The sequence below is a fragment of the Megalopta genalis genome, chromosome 1, assembly GCF_051020955.1.
Source record: "Megalopta genalis isolate 19385.01 chromosome 1, iyMegGena1_principal, whole genome shotgun sequence".
Classification (NCBI taxonomy): domain Eukaryota; kingdom Metazoa; phylum Arthropoda; class Insecta; order Hymenoptera; family Halictidae; genus Megalopta; species Megalopta genalis.
The window spans coordinates 1,037,947-1,055,279 of NC_135013.1; the positions used below are offsets into that span (position 1 = coordinate 1,037,947).

The 17,333-nt window shown below is 32.5% G+C and overlaps 3 protein-coding genes across 12 annotated transcripts; all 3 read right to left on the minus strand.

Annotated features, from left to right (window-relative positions):
- Positions 1–266: 266 nt before the first annotated feature.
- Positions 267–10,936, minus strand: Src42A (Tyrosine-protein kinase Src42A). 8 transcript variants are annotated; one of them, XM_076528659.1, is made up of 7 exons: positions 10,795–10,936; positions 7,848–8,189; positions 6,953–7,074; positions 6,668–6,831; positions 3,497–3,818; positions 3,085–3,420; positions 267–2,998 (listed from the first exon to the last, which is right to left on the minus strand). In XM_076528659.1, the coding sequence occupies exons 1-7, from the start codon at positions 10,851–10,853 to the stop codon at positions 2,790–2,792; spliced, it is 1,554 nt and encodes a 517-aa protein (XP_076384774.1). In that variant the 5' UTR covers positions 10,854–10,936; the 3' UTR covers positions 267–2,789. The 8 variants fall into 8 exon arrangements, with proteins under 8 accessions (XP_076384774.1, XP_033332327.1, XP_076384773.1 ...); XM_033476436.2 differs by having other exon boundaries at positions 3,497–3,824; XM_076528658.1 differs by having other exon boundaries at positions 3,497–3,824; positions 7,848–8,186; positions 10,795–10,931.
- Positions 10,937–11,198: 262 nt separating this feature from the next.
- Usp14 (ubiquitin specific protease 14) lies at positions 11,199–13,829 on the minus strand. 2 transcript variants are annotated; one of them, XM_033476456.2, is made up of 7 exons: positions 13,626–13,829; positions 13,337–13,515; positions 12,755–13,207; positions 12,348–12,617; positions 11,971–12,259; positions 11,583–11,906; positions 11,199–11,490 (listed from the first exon to the last, which is right to left on the minus strand). In XM_033476456.2, the coding sequence occupies exons 1-6, from the start codon at positions 13,639–13,641 to the stop codon at positions 11,632–11,634; spliced, it is 1,482 nt and encodes a 493-aa protein (XP_033332347.1). In that variant the 5' UTR covers positions 13,642–13,829; the 3' UTR covers positions 11,199–11,490; positions 11,583–11,631. The 2 variants fall into 2 exon arrangements, with proteins under 2 accessions (XP_033332347.1, XP_033332339.1); XM_033476448.2 differs by having other exon boundaries at positions 11,199–11,906; positions 13,626–13,828.
- A 344-nt stretch (positions 13,830–14,173) lies between these two features.
- Gbeta5 (guanine nucleotide-binding protein subunit beta-5) lies at positions 14,174–16,698 on the minus strand. Of its 2 annotated transcripts, none has more exons than XM_033476467.2 (6): positions 16,242–16,698; positions 15,973–16,161; positions 15,660–15,796; positions 15,476–15,594; positions 15,000–15,357; positions 14,174–14,892 (listed from the first exon to the last, which is right to left on the minus strand). In XM_033476467.2, exons 2-6 carry the CDS (start codon positions 16,076–16,078, stop codon positions 14,563–14,565), a joined length of 1,050 nt encoding a protein of 349 aa, XP_033332358.1. In that variant the 5' UTR covers positions 16,079–16,161; positions 16,242–16,698; the 3' UTR covers positions 14,174–14,562. The 2 variants fall into 2 exon arrangements, with proteins under 2 accessions (XP_033332358.1, XP_033332368.1); XM_033476477.2 differs by having other exon boundaries at positions 16,231–16,698.
- Positions 16,699–17,333: the final 635 nt, after the last annotated feature.

Genomic DNA, 17,333 nt, shown 5'->3' on the forward strand with positions numbered 1-17,333 from the left:
CAAAATATGTCATTCGGATTTTATACATACGTTGAATATATTTCGTAAGATAGATATTTACAACAAACATTAAATGCAGCACATAATTGTTAATGAGCATCGAAAATAAGAAAAAAAAGGTATAATTAAAATAAACGAATTCTATGAAATTCAGTCTGTAATAGATGGTTAAAAAATATAATTTAATTCGTAGAAGAAGATACGCAGTACAAAATAGATTAGGAAGTAAGGAAGAACGGCGAGGAATGTAAAAAATTACAAAGAAGAAAGTTAAAATTACTTTCTGTAATATCTCTGAATATACGATATATGTACATGTATACATATAAACGTATACATATTCATATATACATGTTTATGCGTACGTATATGTATGTATAGGTAATTACACAATATCTAATATTTATGCATATTGTGTATATGTATGCATACATATAAAATTATAAAGTTGTATATAATAATTGTTACATGGAGCGCTTATTTACGAACAGTTTCAATGACAATACTATTTCATTGACATTACAATTTTTTTTCCTTTTCTTTTTCGTTCAACAATTTTCTTGCACAGAGGATCATGATATTTCGCCTAGTTAATACGTTATGCCATCACTATGTCCTCTGCTTCCTATTTCGTTCAATTAAGAAGAAAAATGTCAATAAACAAATTATTGAGCCCGTCGTATAAAAATCGCGTAAACATTATATGCATCGATGAAACCTATACATATATAAAAAGAGAGTTTAGTTATGTCCAAATAAAACTGTACAGAATATAAATATATATGCTTATATAAAAATTTATTTTTGTACAAAATCGCTTCACATACCCTACGTAAATGATTTCTGAAATCGTTTCTAACATTCGTTTCATTATTATTTGCTAGATATAGTACGATTTTCCAAAATAATATATAACATGACAAAATACTTTCAATTATCAGATGACCACAAAAAGAGTAATCAATGATCCATGAATACTCGATCTGAACGAAAATACTGTTCTCCGTTTAATTTTTACATATGTCATGAAATCTTCTCTCTTTCCTGTTACGATGACACGACACATGTAATAAATCGAAGAACTTTTCCAAAGAAACAATGCATTTAAATCACCTGTTTCCAAACACTGTAAACACACAATTCGCTCTGCTTATGTTTTCGGCAGTATAGATGTTTAAATGATGCTCTTCACATCGTTGTATAATATCTTTAATTTCTCGTGGTCTCCGACAAGACATTTTTTTATGTCAATGAAGCATATGCACTTGTGTAAGAAGTAAGAAGCAAAACAAACAACACCAAATCCTAGATACGTACTTTACGAATTTTTGATGACTTTCATAAATGAGTTAAACTTCGATTTTTACATATAATGGAATACATAGCATAAGTATAAGAATATAAGAATGAAAATGTTTGCAATAGAATATATGTAAATAAATATTAAACACATTGTACAAATCACTATAAAAAAAATGCAAATAAGGTAAAGCATGTATAACATGTTTATTCTAAAAGCATACGTAAATAAAGGAAATTATTGCATAATTTTTTTATTGTTCAGCTGTAAAATAATATTCTTTAAAATATAGAATATTAATAAAACACAAGAATTATTGAACTAATAAGTTAATGATAGCGATACAAGTCTAATAGACAAATATATAAAAATGAGAATTTAAGAATTCGAAAATAAAAAAATTGATTCGATAAGAGGACATGGTCTAGTGCAAAATCAATAATAGAACTAATTCGGTACTGCTAAAATTAAAACATATTACATACGATGAAATAAAAAATCGAGGCATTCTCAGTGTACATGCTTCTAGCAACATTAACATTAATACCCTCGTTAATTTCTTACGTTATCTTACACATTTACTACTTTTACTATGAACAATTATGAACTTTTCGATTAGATGCATTGCTTCTATTTAGCATGTATTTGTCCGAAACTTGTTTCAGAGTTAACGTATTCGGAAAATAAAAAGATTTGTCTTGGACACGTTATACTGCAACGGATTAAATTGCTTGTCGAATTCAAACGTTAAATTTGTAGTCAATATAGTTGTTGACGTTTTTATGTCTTAAAAATCAGTAAATTAGTTTCGAATAGTAGAAAAGGGAATGAGGCCGCAGAAGAAATGATCAATGAAAAGATATATAGCTATCCGCGTTATAATAAATTTGTAATTCAAATTTTAGTGAACCTTCAGGAATATAGACATTGTTTCAAGAAGGTTGTGCATTGAAGGTATTGTACGTATATCAAATGTATGTAATTCTTTCTGACAATTGCATTTTCTCGTCAAGGTTTATATAGGCAACAAATTTCTACTTTAAAAATGTTAACTTCCACAAATATTGCCTAAAGGGACTATTATATTAATATCCGGCATTTACACGTTCAGAAGTGTATTCTAAAATAAATTAAACTGTTGTCGCTAATTTTTTTGAAAGTCAACCAAGTATTGATCTTAATTCTTGTATAATTATTCGTGAATTGACAAACTTGCTCTAATATCTCATGGCAGCCGCCAGAACACGTAACGAAAGCAATCCGTTTAATCGCTAAAAAAATAAACGTTGTCGTCTTTCGTTAAAAGACGATCACCGTTTAATATAAACTGTTCTCTGAAATATCACAAACATCCGTGTCCCGAATAAATTGTTAATTGTAATAATCTGCATTCTTCTCGTTGCATGTACATATACAGAATACCTATCGTGTCTTGTCAGTATCATGACGAAGCACATTATAACAAAAGACAGTATTTCAGTTTAATGCCTCAATACGCTGATGCTTCCTTGTACTCAGAACCTTCCATGGTAAAGAAATCTTCGAGCTTCCATTGAAGCGTTTCGAAAGTTGGCCTCTTCATTGGGTCTTTATTCCAACATTCTAACATGATATCGTATAATGCAGTTGGACAGCCAGGCGGACATGGCATCCTGTAACCATGTTCTACCTGATGAAGTACTTCAGCATTTGTCATACCTGCAGAGCATCAATATCAAACATTTTAGTTTTCGCAATGTTCAGAAAAAAATCATATATTACAATAAAAATAAAAACTTAATTACCCGGGTATGGTATTCTGCCGTAGGTGACCAATTCAGTAAGAAGAATACCGAACGACCACACATCAGACTTAATACTGAATTTACTATAATTTGCAGCTTCGGGTGCAGTCCATTTAATAGGGAAGCGGGCTCCAACGCGAGCTTCATACTCATCTTCTTTGATCAACCTAGCTAAACCGAAGTCCGCAATCTTCACGACATTCAATTCTGCTACCAAAACGTTACGTGCAGCTAAATCTCTGTGAATGTAATTCTGCGATTCGAGATATGCCATACCCGCTGCAATTTGCGCAGCCATATCGATCAGTCGTTGCAAATTCAATGTTTTGCCCTTTCCTAAATGCAGACAAATATAATAGTGAATAATTGAATTCTACGCGATAATTATACACGTAGTATCATTGAATGTTACCTTGCAAAAATTCTAGTAAACTGCCATTCCTCATCAATTCAGTGATAATATAAATAGGTTCTTCCAAAGTACACACAGCATAGAGCTGAATTAATTTTGCGTGTCGAAGTTTCTTCATGATTTGTGCTTCTGCTAAAAAGTCTTTAGGATCCATAGTTCCAGGCTTGAGCGTTTTGATTGCTACCGCAGTGGTATTGTTCCATGATCCTTCCCATACTTCTCCGAATTGACCTTGTCCCAATTTCCTCACGAATTTCAGAGACGAGCGATCGATCTCCCATTGATCCCGTGTACGATGGCTCAGACCCTCGGTAACAGGTTTCTCAACCTATCAACAAAATCAAGTACAGGCCAGTCAATGGTTGCTGAATTCGAAAAATCTTCTTAATGAAATGGTATTACTATATATAACAAATGCTTGTTTACAATTTGCACACTAATGAACAAGATGTAAAAGTTAAGTGTGTATAACGAAATTTCTAATGGTCCTTGAAAAAGTTTGAGCATACGCTTCAATTTTTTTTTAATACAAACCTAAGAAGAAGCCCCTTAAAGGATGTTGATTAGCTGCATAACTGCTTGTTAAGTTCGTGAGGCACTCATTGTAAAATTAAGAAACAGCAAGTAGACAATTTGCAAAATTAAAATATCTAGTCTAGTGATTATAATAATAAAGAAGAAACTAAACTAAACCAGTGACTATATGGCAGGATGCAAGTGATCAAAAGCGAGTGTTAAATTATTTAATTTCATGCCTTCTGACATTCACATGGTCCTTGTAGAAAGAAAGAAGTTTTAGTAACATGTGGTAACTAACATGTATGGAGTGTAGTTTCAGAATTGTGTGGTAAATGGAGCTTTATTTTCATGTATAACAATACTTTTAGAAAGTCGCTAATACTTATGTTTTCATAGACAAGAATGTAAAGTCATTACATATAATTCCAGGAACTTAGTAATTGAACACTTATATGCAATACAAGACATAAATTCGTATACTAACGATTGCTTCCACTGTGTTGTATATATATATATATATATATATATATATATATATATATATATATATTATTCAGAAGAATATAGCACCGTACATCAACTACCTTGGCAACATAAAATGCTCTCAATGCCTTAAAGTCACAATATTTTAGAAAAGTAGAAAGAGTTTGTGAGACAGGGAAAGGTAAAAATTTGTAAAAATTTAAGAAAAACCTCAGTCATTGGGAGCATTAGAAAATAGAATTTGACAGACAAAAAATGCTTCCTTATTTGTATTATGAACATTTTTGTGCAATGGCTTGATAAAAATCTTTCAGAAAATATATAAAGATTATTGGATGAGAAGAAAAATTTTTGTTTTAAAATTCTTCAATGAGTGTACAGACACAAGAAAGAATTCTAAAACACACACGTTTAAAAACCGATCTATGAATTTAGATTTTGTATAAAGGATGTTTCATGTATCTGTACAAAATATATTATTTACTATATATAATGTAATATAATATAATAGCATTTTTGCTTTCCATTTTGGATCTTTGTTCCTTGGTGCATTCCTTAATGAAAGACATTGTAGATGATTTGACATGAGTTGTGAATATGTGTTTGAAACATCCTATATATCAAACAGATTTTAAGCACACAAATGACAGCACATTGTCCATTATATTCCACGTTAAAAATTTATATATCATTGTGCACTGTTGTAAACTAATTTTGATTAATGTACATCAAAGACGCGTATACAGTCACATGTACATAGATTTTGTTCATTCTTAGATGTGTGCTTTCAATCTCATTCCTTCTAAGAAATAGCTATGAAGTTCAGCAAGATTAAGATTATAAAACAAGTGAATTATTCTAAATGAAAAATGACGATCTAATGTCTTTGAAACATGTATCCATAAAGGACGGGCTTGTGCTGAATGTACAGGTCAAAGACATAATGGATAAGCGTTTACGTTGAAATGAAAATTAACATGTTATGTCATATTGGGACATTCAATTTACCAAGAAAATCCAGCGGGAGGTAGGGTAAGCAATAACAGAGAAACAAACAAAGTCTATTCAGAGATCAAACTTTGCAAGATTATTTATCAAACTTTGCAAGATTATTTATCAAACTAAAAGCTGCTTTCACACCTTAATATTTTACAAAAATAAATTGCAGTAATAAATAGACTGCTTATGATTTTGGTCAATATACGTTCCCTTTAAAAGCCAATTAAAAATTTAATAAGTTATTATTCTTCCTTATATGTAATAATATTGTATATAGTAACTAAAGTATCCATCGTACATCCTAAGCTATGACTTTGTCCAACACAAATTGCTCTCAAATATTTTTTCACATAATTTTTTCAACGCTATATTGATCATTATTATATTAGTTAGACTGTGATTTCTCTTGAGCAAAGTCCAACTGGAGTTTAGACAGTGCTATAAGTACGTAATACACGTATGTATACGTAATATATACATAACTGCACGTATACATACATGTTTAAGTGTAACTTAAAGAGTTAGGTATAAATATTTATATTATCTCATTTATTTTATGTACAAAATGAACCATATTGTATGCTTGTGTACAATATAAAAATCAATAGTATCATGCACTCATGTTCTTACTTTCACTTTTAGCATCTTATTATATTCAGCTTACATTCAACATCAAGGGATTTCTGCGAAACTATTATATATCAGAATAAAAAGTCTAAATAAATTAATATAATTTTATCAAAAAAAGTAAAGAAATCCCTTGACAACACTGTTCAACAAATATTAATAAGCTTTTTTTCTGAACTTCTAACTTCCCTCCACAGGTAGTTTTAAAACAAAAATATCAATATTATAAAATAAAATGCTATCCAATTAACTTTTAATATTAAACATTTTTATTTTATTGAAAATTAATATATCTGTAAACGACATATGGGAAAAACAAGAATTTATAGACACATTTACTATAAAAAATGTTTATGTGTTGAACAATGTAGTTATTTTTTTTTTTTAAATATTGAATAATAATTAAGCAGTACATCATATTTCTTAGTATAATAGTGATATATTATTAAAAACCATTTTCATACATGCAGCAAGCTGTCTAAACTCCATTTATATGATATAGGATCATTAAAAATATTAATTCAATTAGAAAGTCTGTCTTACCTGTACACACGGTTTGCAGAGATTTACACAAAGTCCATCAGCATCTTTACTGTAATGTTCAACAAGATCTTGAAGATTTCTGAATGTAGTTCTCCTGGCAATGAAGAAACCACCTTCATCCAATTGTCTAATGCGATAGTGTTTAACAGTGTCACCATCACGTACTAGGAATATATTAAAATAAGATCAATAAACTCTCCGAAATATTAGCCAACTTTTACATTCATTAAAAAAAAAATAGAATTTATACATTCAAGGAACATATTTTGAACTTAGCTAGTTTACCTGAAAGAGAATAATCATTGTGTCGACTTTCAGAATCTCTAATTAAAAATGCACCATGATCATTCTCAGGTAGCAGTAACTTTTTCTCAGCCTCAATTCGTTTGATCTTTCTAAAGTACCATCTAAAAAATAATAATATAAATAAACAAACTGAAATTTAATTATCGGACAATAGTGGGGATTACATAGAAATAAGTTCTTCTTTTACGGAAATTCATAATTTAAACAATTTTATAACTTGTTGCACACATAGAAATAATTAATTGTGTCTAGATATTAAAGACAAGAATTTTACTATAAGTCATAAAAAAAAGAAATTACAAACTTTTATTTACAGTTACACAGGAAGAAGTAGAAGGAAACATTGCTTATCTAAACTGATTGATAGCCAGAGGTGCTCAACTTGAGTTAATAAAACTTAAGACTTAATGCAGCCACTGTTAGTGAAAGCAAGGTCACATTGACTACCTGACTGCAGAGAGAAAATTCATTAGGTGAAAATGTAACAAAGGAAATGTTTGCTAAGGAGAACACTCTAAAGGAAAACAGTTTGTTAGAGATGTTTAATAATGAGATTTGATTACTAATAATACTCTGATGGCATACAGCCTATAAGGTGGCATGGAACATATATGATTTGAATATGTAACTGTAAACTCATATGTGACTTTCATTCTTAATGCAACCATATCACTGTATCAATCTTGTATTATTGCTTCCATTTACTGCAACTAACATATAATATTTTCATGAAATATTATATTGTATAAGATTATAATATTTCTGTAAAATATTATATTTTTCTGTAACGTGTACAACATTCTATATTCAAAATAAGTATTTCAAAGGGGGCGGGGGGGGGGGGGGAGAAAAAACAGTTGTTTATAGATCTTACGGTTCTGCTTCAATTGACTTTAATTTTGCAACATAATTGCTAGGAATATAGCCTTCTTGTCGAGTCCTTTTACTCCTAGCTAACCACCAGTCTCCTTGAGTATCATTTAGAATCTCTAGATGTTCACCTTTTCTAAAGCTTAAATCTTCATCAGTGCGTGCATCATAGTCATACAAAGCAACAAAAATTTTTGCAGTTGGCACATCCGCGTCTGGAATTTGTGGCATAGGCCTAATAGGATCTGGAGGTGGTGTTGGCACTGGACTAGCTTGAGACGCGACTGCCTCTATGTTAGGATTGCCTATTCTATCAGGCTTCTCTTTTTCGGTATCTGTTGGGCTGCTGAAACAATTACCCATGATTTTTGAAATCTTGCTTCAAGCTCCACTGTAAAAATTAGCTGTCACTGTGTCATGAAATCTAGAGATTCTATTTCTCGAACGTTTTTCCAACGTTTTCACACGTTTGATCCTGTTGCATGGATATTGGGATATAGTAGCAACAATGCAAGATTTTCGAAACGCACATGTCTCGATATTTTTTATACAGTTCTACATTGTTCGCGCACTCCAGGAAGTCCGTTTATATTAGTCGCAGCGCGAATATGTAATGAACACTCGAAATGTCCTTTGACTTCTAAAACGTTTTCAATTAAGTGTCACTATCGTTAATCGTGGAAATGTCTTTTTAAAATGCGACGATTATTCATAAAATTCTTATTTCTCTTCTCGGAGCTCCGTAACTTCTTCCTTTCTTCCTAAGAAACTTGCAACTCTTCCGTGGGCATCTGGTATAATAAATGTCAAACACTTGAAATTAATACACGTAAAATAAACGCGAGCATTTATTGGGATGGTCGCTTTCTTGCAACAGTAACACTTTCCATCGCCTATCGGTGTATCTCATAAAAACAGAGGTATGCTCAATCGGTGTACGCATTTTCGACGAGTTCGCGCTGATCCCAGCTTGACGTCATAATATGACCCTTTTTGTGATGTCAGGTTAGGAACACCGTATAAATCTGATCCCTATGTAGCAACATTTGTCATTATCTACTAGAACCATTTACAATAATATTAGACAAAAATCATGTATATGTATCAACATACTTGTCCCCCCGTTTCCCGTGTACCAATGAATTTTCATGGAAGCAACCAACTTTTACGATCAAAATAACAATAATAAATGCAACAGTTACGAAGAAACTCTATTCGTTTGAAATATATTTCGCGAGGAAATCGGAACCGTGAGTACGTATATCAAATTACATATTGTTTCAGTCCGGCTTGTACCTCTATGATAGCTTGTACTTTGTTAAGGTAAATGACAAATCGCTTGAATTGATATAGATGTTAATTTAAACACTTCCGCTGGAATGACGTGTTTGAATCATTTCTGCAAGATTCATTTATGCGTACGTAGATACATGCGAGCATACCCTATTTTTCTGTCGAGATCCAAACGAACAGCGTGGGTGCGTCTTCCCCGAAGTAAATTCGAAAAGCGTAAAACAGTTGCCTAAGTGTTATAGGTGAGATGTTACGTTGAACAGACACGAGATAAAATACGGACACGAATCTCTCGGAGCCAACAATTCGGATTAGTATTTTCTTATGCGCACGAGAGATAAAAGGGTAATGACTATCGATCGAATCATAATGAACCGAACAAGCACGTCGCGTAAAAATTTGGCGAGAACACTGAAAACGATCCATGCAAAAAGCACTTTTACGTAGATAATGTTGCCCGCTCGATTTAAACTCGTTTCAGGGACCGGTGCGTTACAATATTCTCGAACGATGTAAATTCTCTTACACCGGAAGATCATTTTTTTCCTCTTTCCGATGGTCGATAGTTTCACACTGACGGCGTATCGTAACACGAGTCTCTCGGAGCACAATAGCGAGCAGCGGCCGCACACAATGTGGACAACATAATTGAAAGTAGCGACGATGTCGCCATTGCATTAAATCGAATCCGTCAAAATTCAGATTCTCACATGTGCGACACAGTGGATCGCGATATGAGGTACACACGAATGATTCACCATCGAAACGTACAATTACGGGACGAACGTATTCTGCGCAATGTTTCAAGACATCTCCACGATCGCTTTATTCGTCTTTAGAAATGAACGCGAAAGACTAACAGACTTTTCACGAGAAACCGACGGAGAGGTGAAAACACCCATGGTGAAGGTAGCCAGCGGAATGCAGCTTTCGGACGAGTTCGGCTGTGAACACGAACACGGCCGAACCTTTACCATCCCCAAGCCAAGTCGGCTTTAGATATGTACATTCCGTAATCCGTAGACACTATACTACGGGCACTAGGCAGTAGGATCAAGTAGGATAATCTCATCGGGTTTGGCAAACAACATTATATACCGATACCATAAAAATATCTATTTCTCTGGTTGTAACCGTTAGAATAATTACTCAATAGTTATCTCATCGATAACTGGAACCTACCACCCGTTACATTCGTACGTCTAAAACTTCAATCGAAAAATTCTTGGCACAATTAAATTACTACAAAAAAGAAAAAATACGTATTACTTAAAAGTAGAAAACACAAGAAATATTAAAAGGATTTTTTATTTTGGTCTGTATAGTAAATCAAAGTTGCACGAGCTTTATCTTTCTTATCTCTTTATCCTTTATTCTATACAATTTTTTAGAATGAGTCTTCGAGAAAGGTCGACATATGTGTATGTATACATATGTCTACCGGATATACCTTATCAAAATTTAATTTAAAGGTTTACTATATTATCAGTGAATCTATTTTAAGTATGTAATAGATGTTCGAGTATTATATTTAAAAATTGATAAAATTTTGTAACCCATTAGATTTTTCGAACAGCTGATAATTACAGTGACACAAGATTATGAAATACATGGAGTATTTTGCTTTCTCTATGTTATCGATAGATTATATTTATTACCTTAAAAGTTTATGGAAGAGATTCCGTATCACTTTGCTGAAAGACGACTTCGAGTTCATTTTTTTGGAAAATTGACTTCAAACATTCGTATGATTACAAAACTGTAGCACGTGTCGCACTTCATTTATTTTTTGGTAAAAATTACATAGTCACTGTCACTGTAACACTACGACTGCAACCGACAATGCCTACGATTGTACTGCATAAATGCTTCAAATTATCTACCTTACAAGTGTCCCTACATATGTGTATACGTAGAGTATATCGCGTATCGTGGTTTTGCATTTTAGTATACATGTATAAAATCTCATTTATTACATTATCAGACTTCCTCGCTTATCCGCTTATCTTATAAAGTAGAGGAAGGGATAAAAGGAGGAAGAGAGGAGGCATAAAAAGTAATGTAGCATGCAGTATTATGTATTTAAACAATATGTAATGTATATCATACAATATTTTGGCAAATTGAAAAATACTAATTAATTAGGTATGATGCAAAACAATTCTCCATTACGTTGTCGTCAAAATTCCTTAATAACAGTGAGTCGACAATGTACCCGGTTAATCTTTTGTATTTTCGCGAAAAGAAATGCGCCCTTTAAAATTTCCTTCCAAGAAGGACAACAGAAAGGTGACAAAGAAACGACACGAATTCTTTGGACATCAGCGGTGTTTTCAATAAGCCTGTACCTGGAACTAAGTAGAAAATGGGAAGGTGTGGCCTGGTATAGAGGTACAATAACGCTGGGAATTTTCAAAACTTTTAAATGCATTCCTCTGATACATACAGGAAGGAAATCTTATTACAGTCATTTCAGTTTTCTCGTTACACAAAAATTACTTAGCGGCTGTATCCTCACTGCTATCTGTGTCAGGTACTTCTAATATTTTTGGACCATAAAGAAGGACATATGCACAATGCCAGTCACCTCCACCACTGAGTTTTAGTATATCTTCATTCGTTACAGCGCTAACATTCTCATCGTCACATTTAAACCAACTATCTGCCGATTGACGAACCCAGGCTACATAGTGACCACTACTACTTGACCGTCCACCGTGCGTTAAAACCGCTTGTAGTACATAAATACCACTGTTATTTGATCCTAAATCTGTAATTATAATAAAGCAATATTTATGAGTAAGATACGCACAATTGAAATATAAAGTTCTTACCATTTGAAAACCAGAATGATTCTGGTTTCATCGGTTTCTTTTCACTTTCTGTGTCCTTTTTATCTTTCGCTTTGCGCGATTCTTCCAGTAAATTGTCTTCGTATTCTTTTAATTTCTCACGCATAGGAGTAAGCTTACTTTGAAGTTCATTACTGCATAATTCAAAGGCATCGAATTCGAGAGGAAATTTAACATCCTTGAGAATTTTTGCATTTATTGCTTCCTTCTCTTTATAATAAAAACGTACAAATTGGATAGTTAAATATGCCGGGAGTCTACTAATTTTTGACTATAAAACAAATACACCACACTCATTAAATACGAAAAATTTTTCCATATGTGAACCGTTTTTTTCATATCCTACAAAATTCTTTTACCGTTTTCGTATATACAGCATCTCTACCTAGCGTTGGGGACATTTTTGTAATTTGTTCTTGCATTTTATTCCTAAGTCCCGAGTGCATGTACTTGACTTCAGTTGAAATGAAACAGCTTAATTGTAAAAATTCCTCCTTTCCTTTAGTAGGTGGCTCATCTTCGGATTCTACGCATTTTAATTCTGTATCAAACGTCCCTCCAAAATATTGTTCGATCAGTGATCTGGGTTTGGAACTTTGTGCCTCATCTTCTGCAGGTGCAGAATTTTCCTATAATCATTTTATACATAATAAGAAGTAATATTTTCATGAAGAAAATAGAAATATGTTTTTAAACTATTATATGGAGCTATTTATTTATCTCAATGTTATTCGAGTATTATCAAAATGATATCTTTTATAACAACCTTTGCTGGTAATTGCTGCTGTAACATTTTAATAAGTTCTGTCCAACATTCGTTAGCATCCTGTTGCTGAAATTCTCCATGATCAGATTTTTCAGCAAATCTTGGAAACCTTAAATGCATTAGTTCCACAAGGAAAAAAGGTGTGTAAAATGATCCTTTGTCCATTCGTTCGTATAGATTTTTCAAAGCTGCTGTTATATTATGTGCATAACTCTTAGTGGGTGTGAGTCCTCCTGAATAATTTTTTAAAGCATCTCGTAGTTCGGGGACAGTTTTCAGGCACTGTATAGTTGCATTAAGATAACAAGTATTTCCTAAATTCTTTAAACCAGCAGGTAATCCTAAAACTGATGCTAATTCAGACTCATTCATGTCTTCTACAAACACCGGCTTTTCTATAGGTTCCATAGGTACATCTTCCACTCTGGATCCCATCATTAACACAGTAATGCCCTACAACAGAGTAAAAACTTATAAAATTGAACCAATAATATATTCTAGCCTTCTGATTTTTGTGATATTTATGAATTATACTATTATTGGTAAAAATATTAATATAAACAAATTATATTGCGCTCTTACATCTTTTAATTTGATGTTACCCCAATCGTCATCTTTCAATGTTAATCCTTTTAACATGACTTTCTGTCTTTCTGGTTGCACTCCAGTGAGTGCAAACAGTTGTGCTTTAAACAGCATGGGTTCTTCGTCCGTATTGACTTCCACATCGGGATAAAGTGCCTTCCCCCATTTAACTTTAACTGAAAGAAAACATCTTAAATGTCGATTACCAAATATCACGCGATAAAAAGTTGTGTAAAAAATGATAGGTTAGGTGTACGAAAGTTTTGAAGTTTCGCTACATACGTACCCGTGTATTGAGGCATGTTCCTTTAATTTTTTTCAACGTGTTTACTTCTTGTAAACGTATGCTAATTGATAAACTGAACCTTTACAATGTTTATTCACTATCACTATAAACTTTGACAAAATGCACCGTCAGACATTCGCGTATATATGTACGTAGATGTACAACAGTGTACAGCGGTCAGGTACATACAGGGTTATTCACTCACTCGGAAACCGCGCGCGCGAGAACAAACGCCACAGAGCAGTGCAACATGTACAAATACTACTCTACATTTATGCAACATAGCAAGTGCGACACGTACACGAATATGACACCATGTATGTAATTGGGATAAAGACCTCTTAATTTGCCGATTTTTGGAGACACGAAGAATTTTGATACTTATTTTCCAATTAAAATTTTTTTATTAACGATATTATAGTGATGAAAACACACGTGAAACTTACTGGAATATTAACATCCCATTTACAAAAGATCGTCGCCGTTTTATTAAAATTTATCTTACTGCAACGTAGAACAATAGTTAGGAAAAATAAAACATTACATCGTTAATCGCATAGAATATGCATGAATCAATGTTTTATTGAGTTTTATATAGGGTAATAACATATTCGATTAAATAGATGTACTATTCGCGCAATTTCCTATAAATTAGGATCAGCCTAAAAATTATTAATGTCAAACTATCACATTGTTATAATCGTGACTTTCAATCACGATTTCTAATCTCACTTATCTGCTATAATATCTGTAATGACTATAACAGTACTCTTACGTTGCAACAACTCATGTATCGTATTATTTTCCAGAGTATTTTACTTAAAATCAACATATAGTAATCTCATTGTATAGGTTTTCAAGATTTACATTCTGCACCAAGAAATGTTTGAATTTTATCTAACAGTATAATGAAATGGCAAGTGTAGTTTTATCAATATTAAGCCCAAACTCGTAGAGTTGAATCCCAGCTTCCAGTTGAGAGGGCAGTTCCATCTGGTGAAACTCGTAAACATGATACTCGATTTTCATGTCCATACAAAAATGCAATTCGTTGGCATTTCAGAGTATCCCATATATTTACAGTGTAGTCATTATAACCAGCGAAAAGCAGGCGTCCGCTAACACTTAAATCAACAGCGTTTGCCCCAAATATTATACTTTCTTTAGCGTAAACAGCTATTTCTCTATCGGCGCGTAAATCGAAAAGACGACAGGTTGCATCGTCCGAACCTGTTGCAACTGCATCTCCACCAGGATGAAATTTTACCTAAACTCCAGAAGAAAATAGTATAATAAAAATTATTTACTCCTGATATCATTAATCCAATCTTATTAAATAATGTATACAACGAATAGTATATAGAAAAAACATACAGAATTAACATCAGACTGATGTCCTTCGAAACTTTGAACACATTGACCAGTGCGCATATCCCATATCAGAACCATTTTATCGCAACTACCGGAAACAAATGTATTACCGGTTTCGCTTGGTGCTAAATCAATAGACATAACATCGCTGGAATGCCTAAGAAAGCTTTGTAACAGTTGTCCACTCTCTACATCCCACAAAGCGCACGTGCTATCTCCGCTACCAGTTAAAATTTGTTGATCGCTATTGGGAAACACGCAACATGACATATAAGATGTGTGTGTAGCGACAGTTTTTTTGCGCGTTGACACGTCGTCTTCTTGGCTCAGAGGATATACAGTAACTTTATTATCCAGTCCTCTGCAAAAAATAAATACAACATTTAAATCACTCTTATCACATACAACAAGATAAAATTGGTGCTAATGTCAATCGATTATTATAGATTATTAAGGAGAAATTAATAGTGTCTTAATACCCGCATGCAACAAGAGTACCACTTGGAGCATAAGCGCAAGCCATAATCCAAGTTGTTGGCATAGTAAGAGCATGTTCTTTGTTTGTTGTAAATGCATCCCATATTATCATCTTGCCATCCTAAAACATTAATTGTATGAAAAAATACTTAAAGAAATACATAAACAGTTAGACTGGCCACTGACCTGCGAAGAGGACACAATATGCCGTTTATCAGGCGACCAATCTGAACAAAGGACTTTTGCTTGATGACCTTTTAAAACACGTCGTGGTTTCACATTGGTACAGTTGATTGCTTCAAGCCTATCCGCAACACTGGCAACTGAAATAATAATATTAATTATGTCGCAGTTCTATCTTTTATTATGTACTATAGTAGACAATGTTGAGTCTCATAGAACACTTTAAATCGACTACGTAATGACACTTTCGAAATACTGTTTATATATCTTGCAAGACTTAACAATGTATCTTAGGTATAGCTCATGTCATAATTACGAGTAATATCATTCAATTTCTGTCGTTCTTCTTCCAGTCGTATTTTTAAACTTTCAGCTTCTTTCACTAGTTTGTCTATAAGTTCTGATTCAGTGGCAGCATCCATATTTTTAAATTTATAATACTAGATATGTACTTGTTAATAAAAGACAAGCATGTGACTTCTATTATAGATCAGCCTTCATTTGCCTGTAACCAGTATTGTTTAATTAAAACAGTTTACGTTTCCTTTCGTATAAATTGTAAACAATGAATTACCAGTCTGTTACCTGCCGCTTTCGAGTAAGAAATACGGTGGAATTGTAATTATCAAGAACACAGTGAATGTTTTTCTGCATGGACGAGATTTTTAATCTTTTCTTACTTCTTTCTTGCTGATTATTCATTTGTTTTCACTCGAAATCGTTGTCGGTATCTCTTTAAAACACGGTCGACAGCAATAATCAATACGATACGACAATAACAAACTTTAGCGCCGGTGCAATGACGCTTCCATATTCGGCTAACTTAACCTGACTATTTGACACTTTCTACAAAATCATTAGTATACTAGCATTCGTTTTTACAAATATATATTCATTTGTTTTACATGCAAAAAATGCTTCGTCGTTAACAATGTATATAGATGAAAACAATTTCATATTGCTACATCATTGCTACAACTGGTTGTGATATCGCCTTATTGAGTTCGAATGTTTTCACGTTTTCGCGTCTAAGCATGAACAAAAACGTTTATGTATGTGTATGTAGTAACAATATTTTTATGACATATTTTATAACATATTAAACATATACATACATACTTATAAGTTACTTCATGTAATAAATGTGTGTGAATACAATATGTACATACATATTTACATGTTTTATATACAATATGTATATCTAATAGTATTTAAAAAACAATTTCATTTTTATATTTTCATGATATATTACCATAAAAAAAGCATTTTTTAAACTGCATGCACATCTATATATCTTATAGACATATTTTTATGAATTATTGTATATTTACCATAATGTACATACATTGTATATATGTATATAACATCAAGAGATGCGTATTACAATTGTCATTTTAAAACAACCGAACACAACTCTTATACAAGTTAGAAACTATCGACATATTGACATTCGCATTAGAATTTGTAATTAGTTGTACATTCATATATTATATATATATATATATATATATATATATATATATATATATATATATATATATATATATAAGAATAATTATCTGATACAAACGTAATTCTGTGTTGTACGTTATTGAATAGCAGTTGAATAATCGTTGTATATACGTTCATATATACAATAATGTATACAGTTTAAATCTAAATTTCGCGCTCATAGAT

Bases quoted from the DNA above. Each gene is read 5' to 3' on its own strand.
- Src42A (XM_033476436.2), bottom strand. From the start codon at position 10,853: ATGAACTCGAAGTCGTCTTTCAGCAAAGTGATACGGAATCTCTTCCAT. The intron at 8,190-10,794 runs GTAATAAATATA...TAATTGTTTCAG, and splicing joins CTCTTCCATAAACTTTTAAG to CAGCCCAACAGATACCGAAA. The intron at 3,421-3,496 runs GTAACATTCAAT...GTCTGCATTTAG, and splicing joins TTTACTAGAATTTTTGCAAG to GAAAGGGCAAAACATTGAAT.
- Usp14 (XM_033476456.2), bottom strand. The intron at 12,260-12,347 runs GTAAAAGAATTT...TTTGTTTTATAG, and splicing joins ATGCTGTATATACGAAAACG to TCAAAAATTAGTAGACTCCC. The intron at 11,907-11,970 runs GTAAGAACTTTA...TTATAATTACAG, and splicing joins ATCATTCTGGTTTTCAAATG to ATTTAGGATCAAATAACAGT.
- Gbeta5 (XM_033476467.2), bottom strand. From the start codon at position 16,078: ATGGATGCTGCCACTGAATCAGAACTTATAGACAAACTAGTGAAAGAA. The intron at 15,797-15,972 runs GTAATTATGACA...TTATTATTTCAG, and splicing joins GAAATTGAATGATATTACTC to TTGCCAGTGTTGCGGATAGG. The intron at 14,893-14,999 runs GTATGTTTTTTC...TCTGGAGTTTAG, and splicing joins ATCAGTCTGATGTTAATTCT to GTAAAATTTCATCCTGGTGG.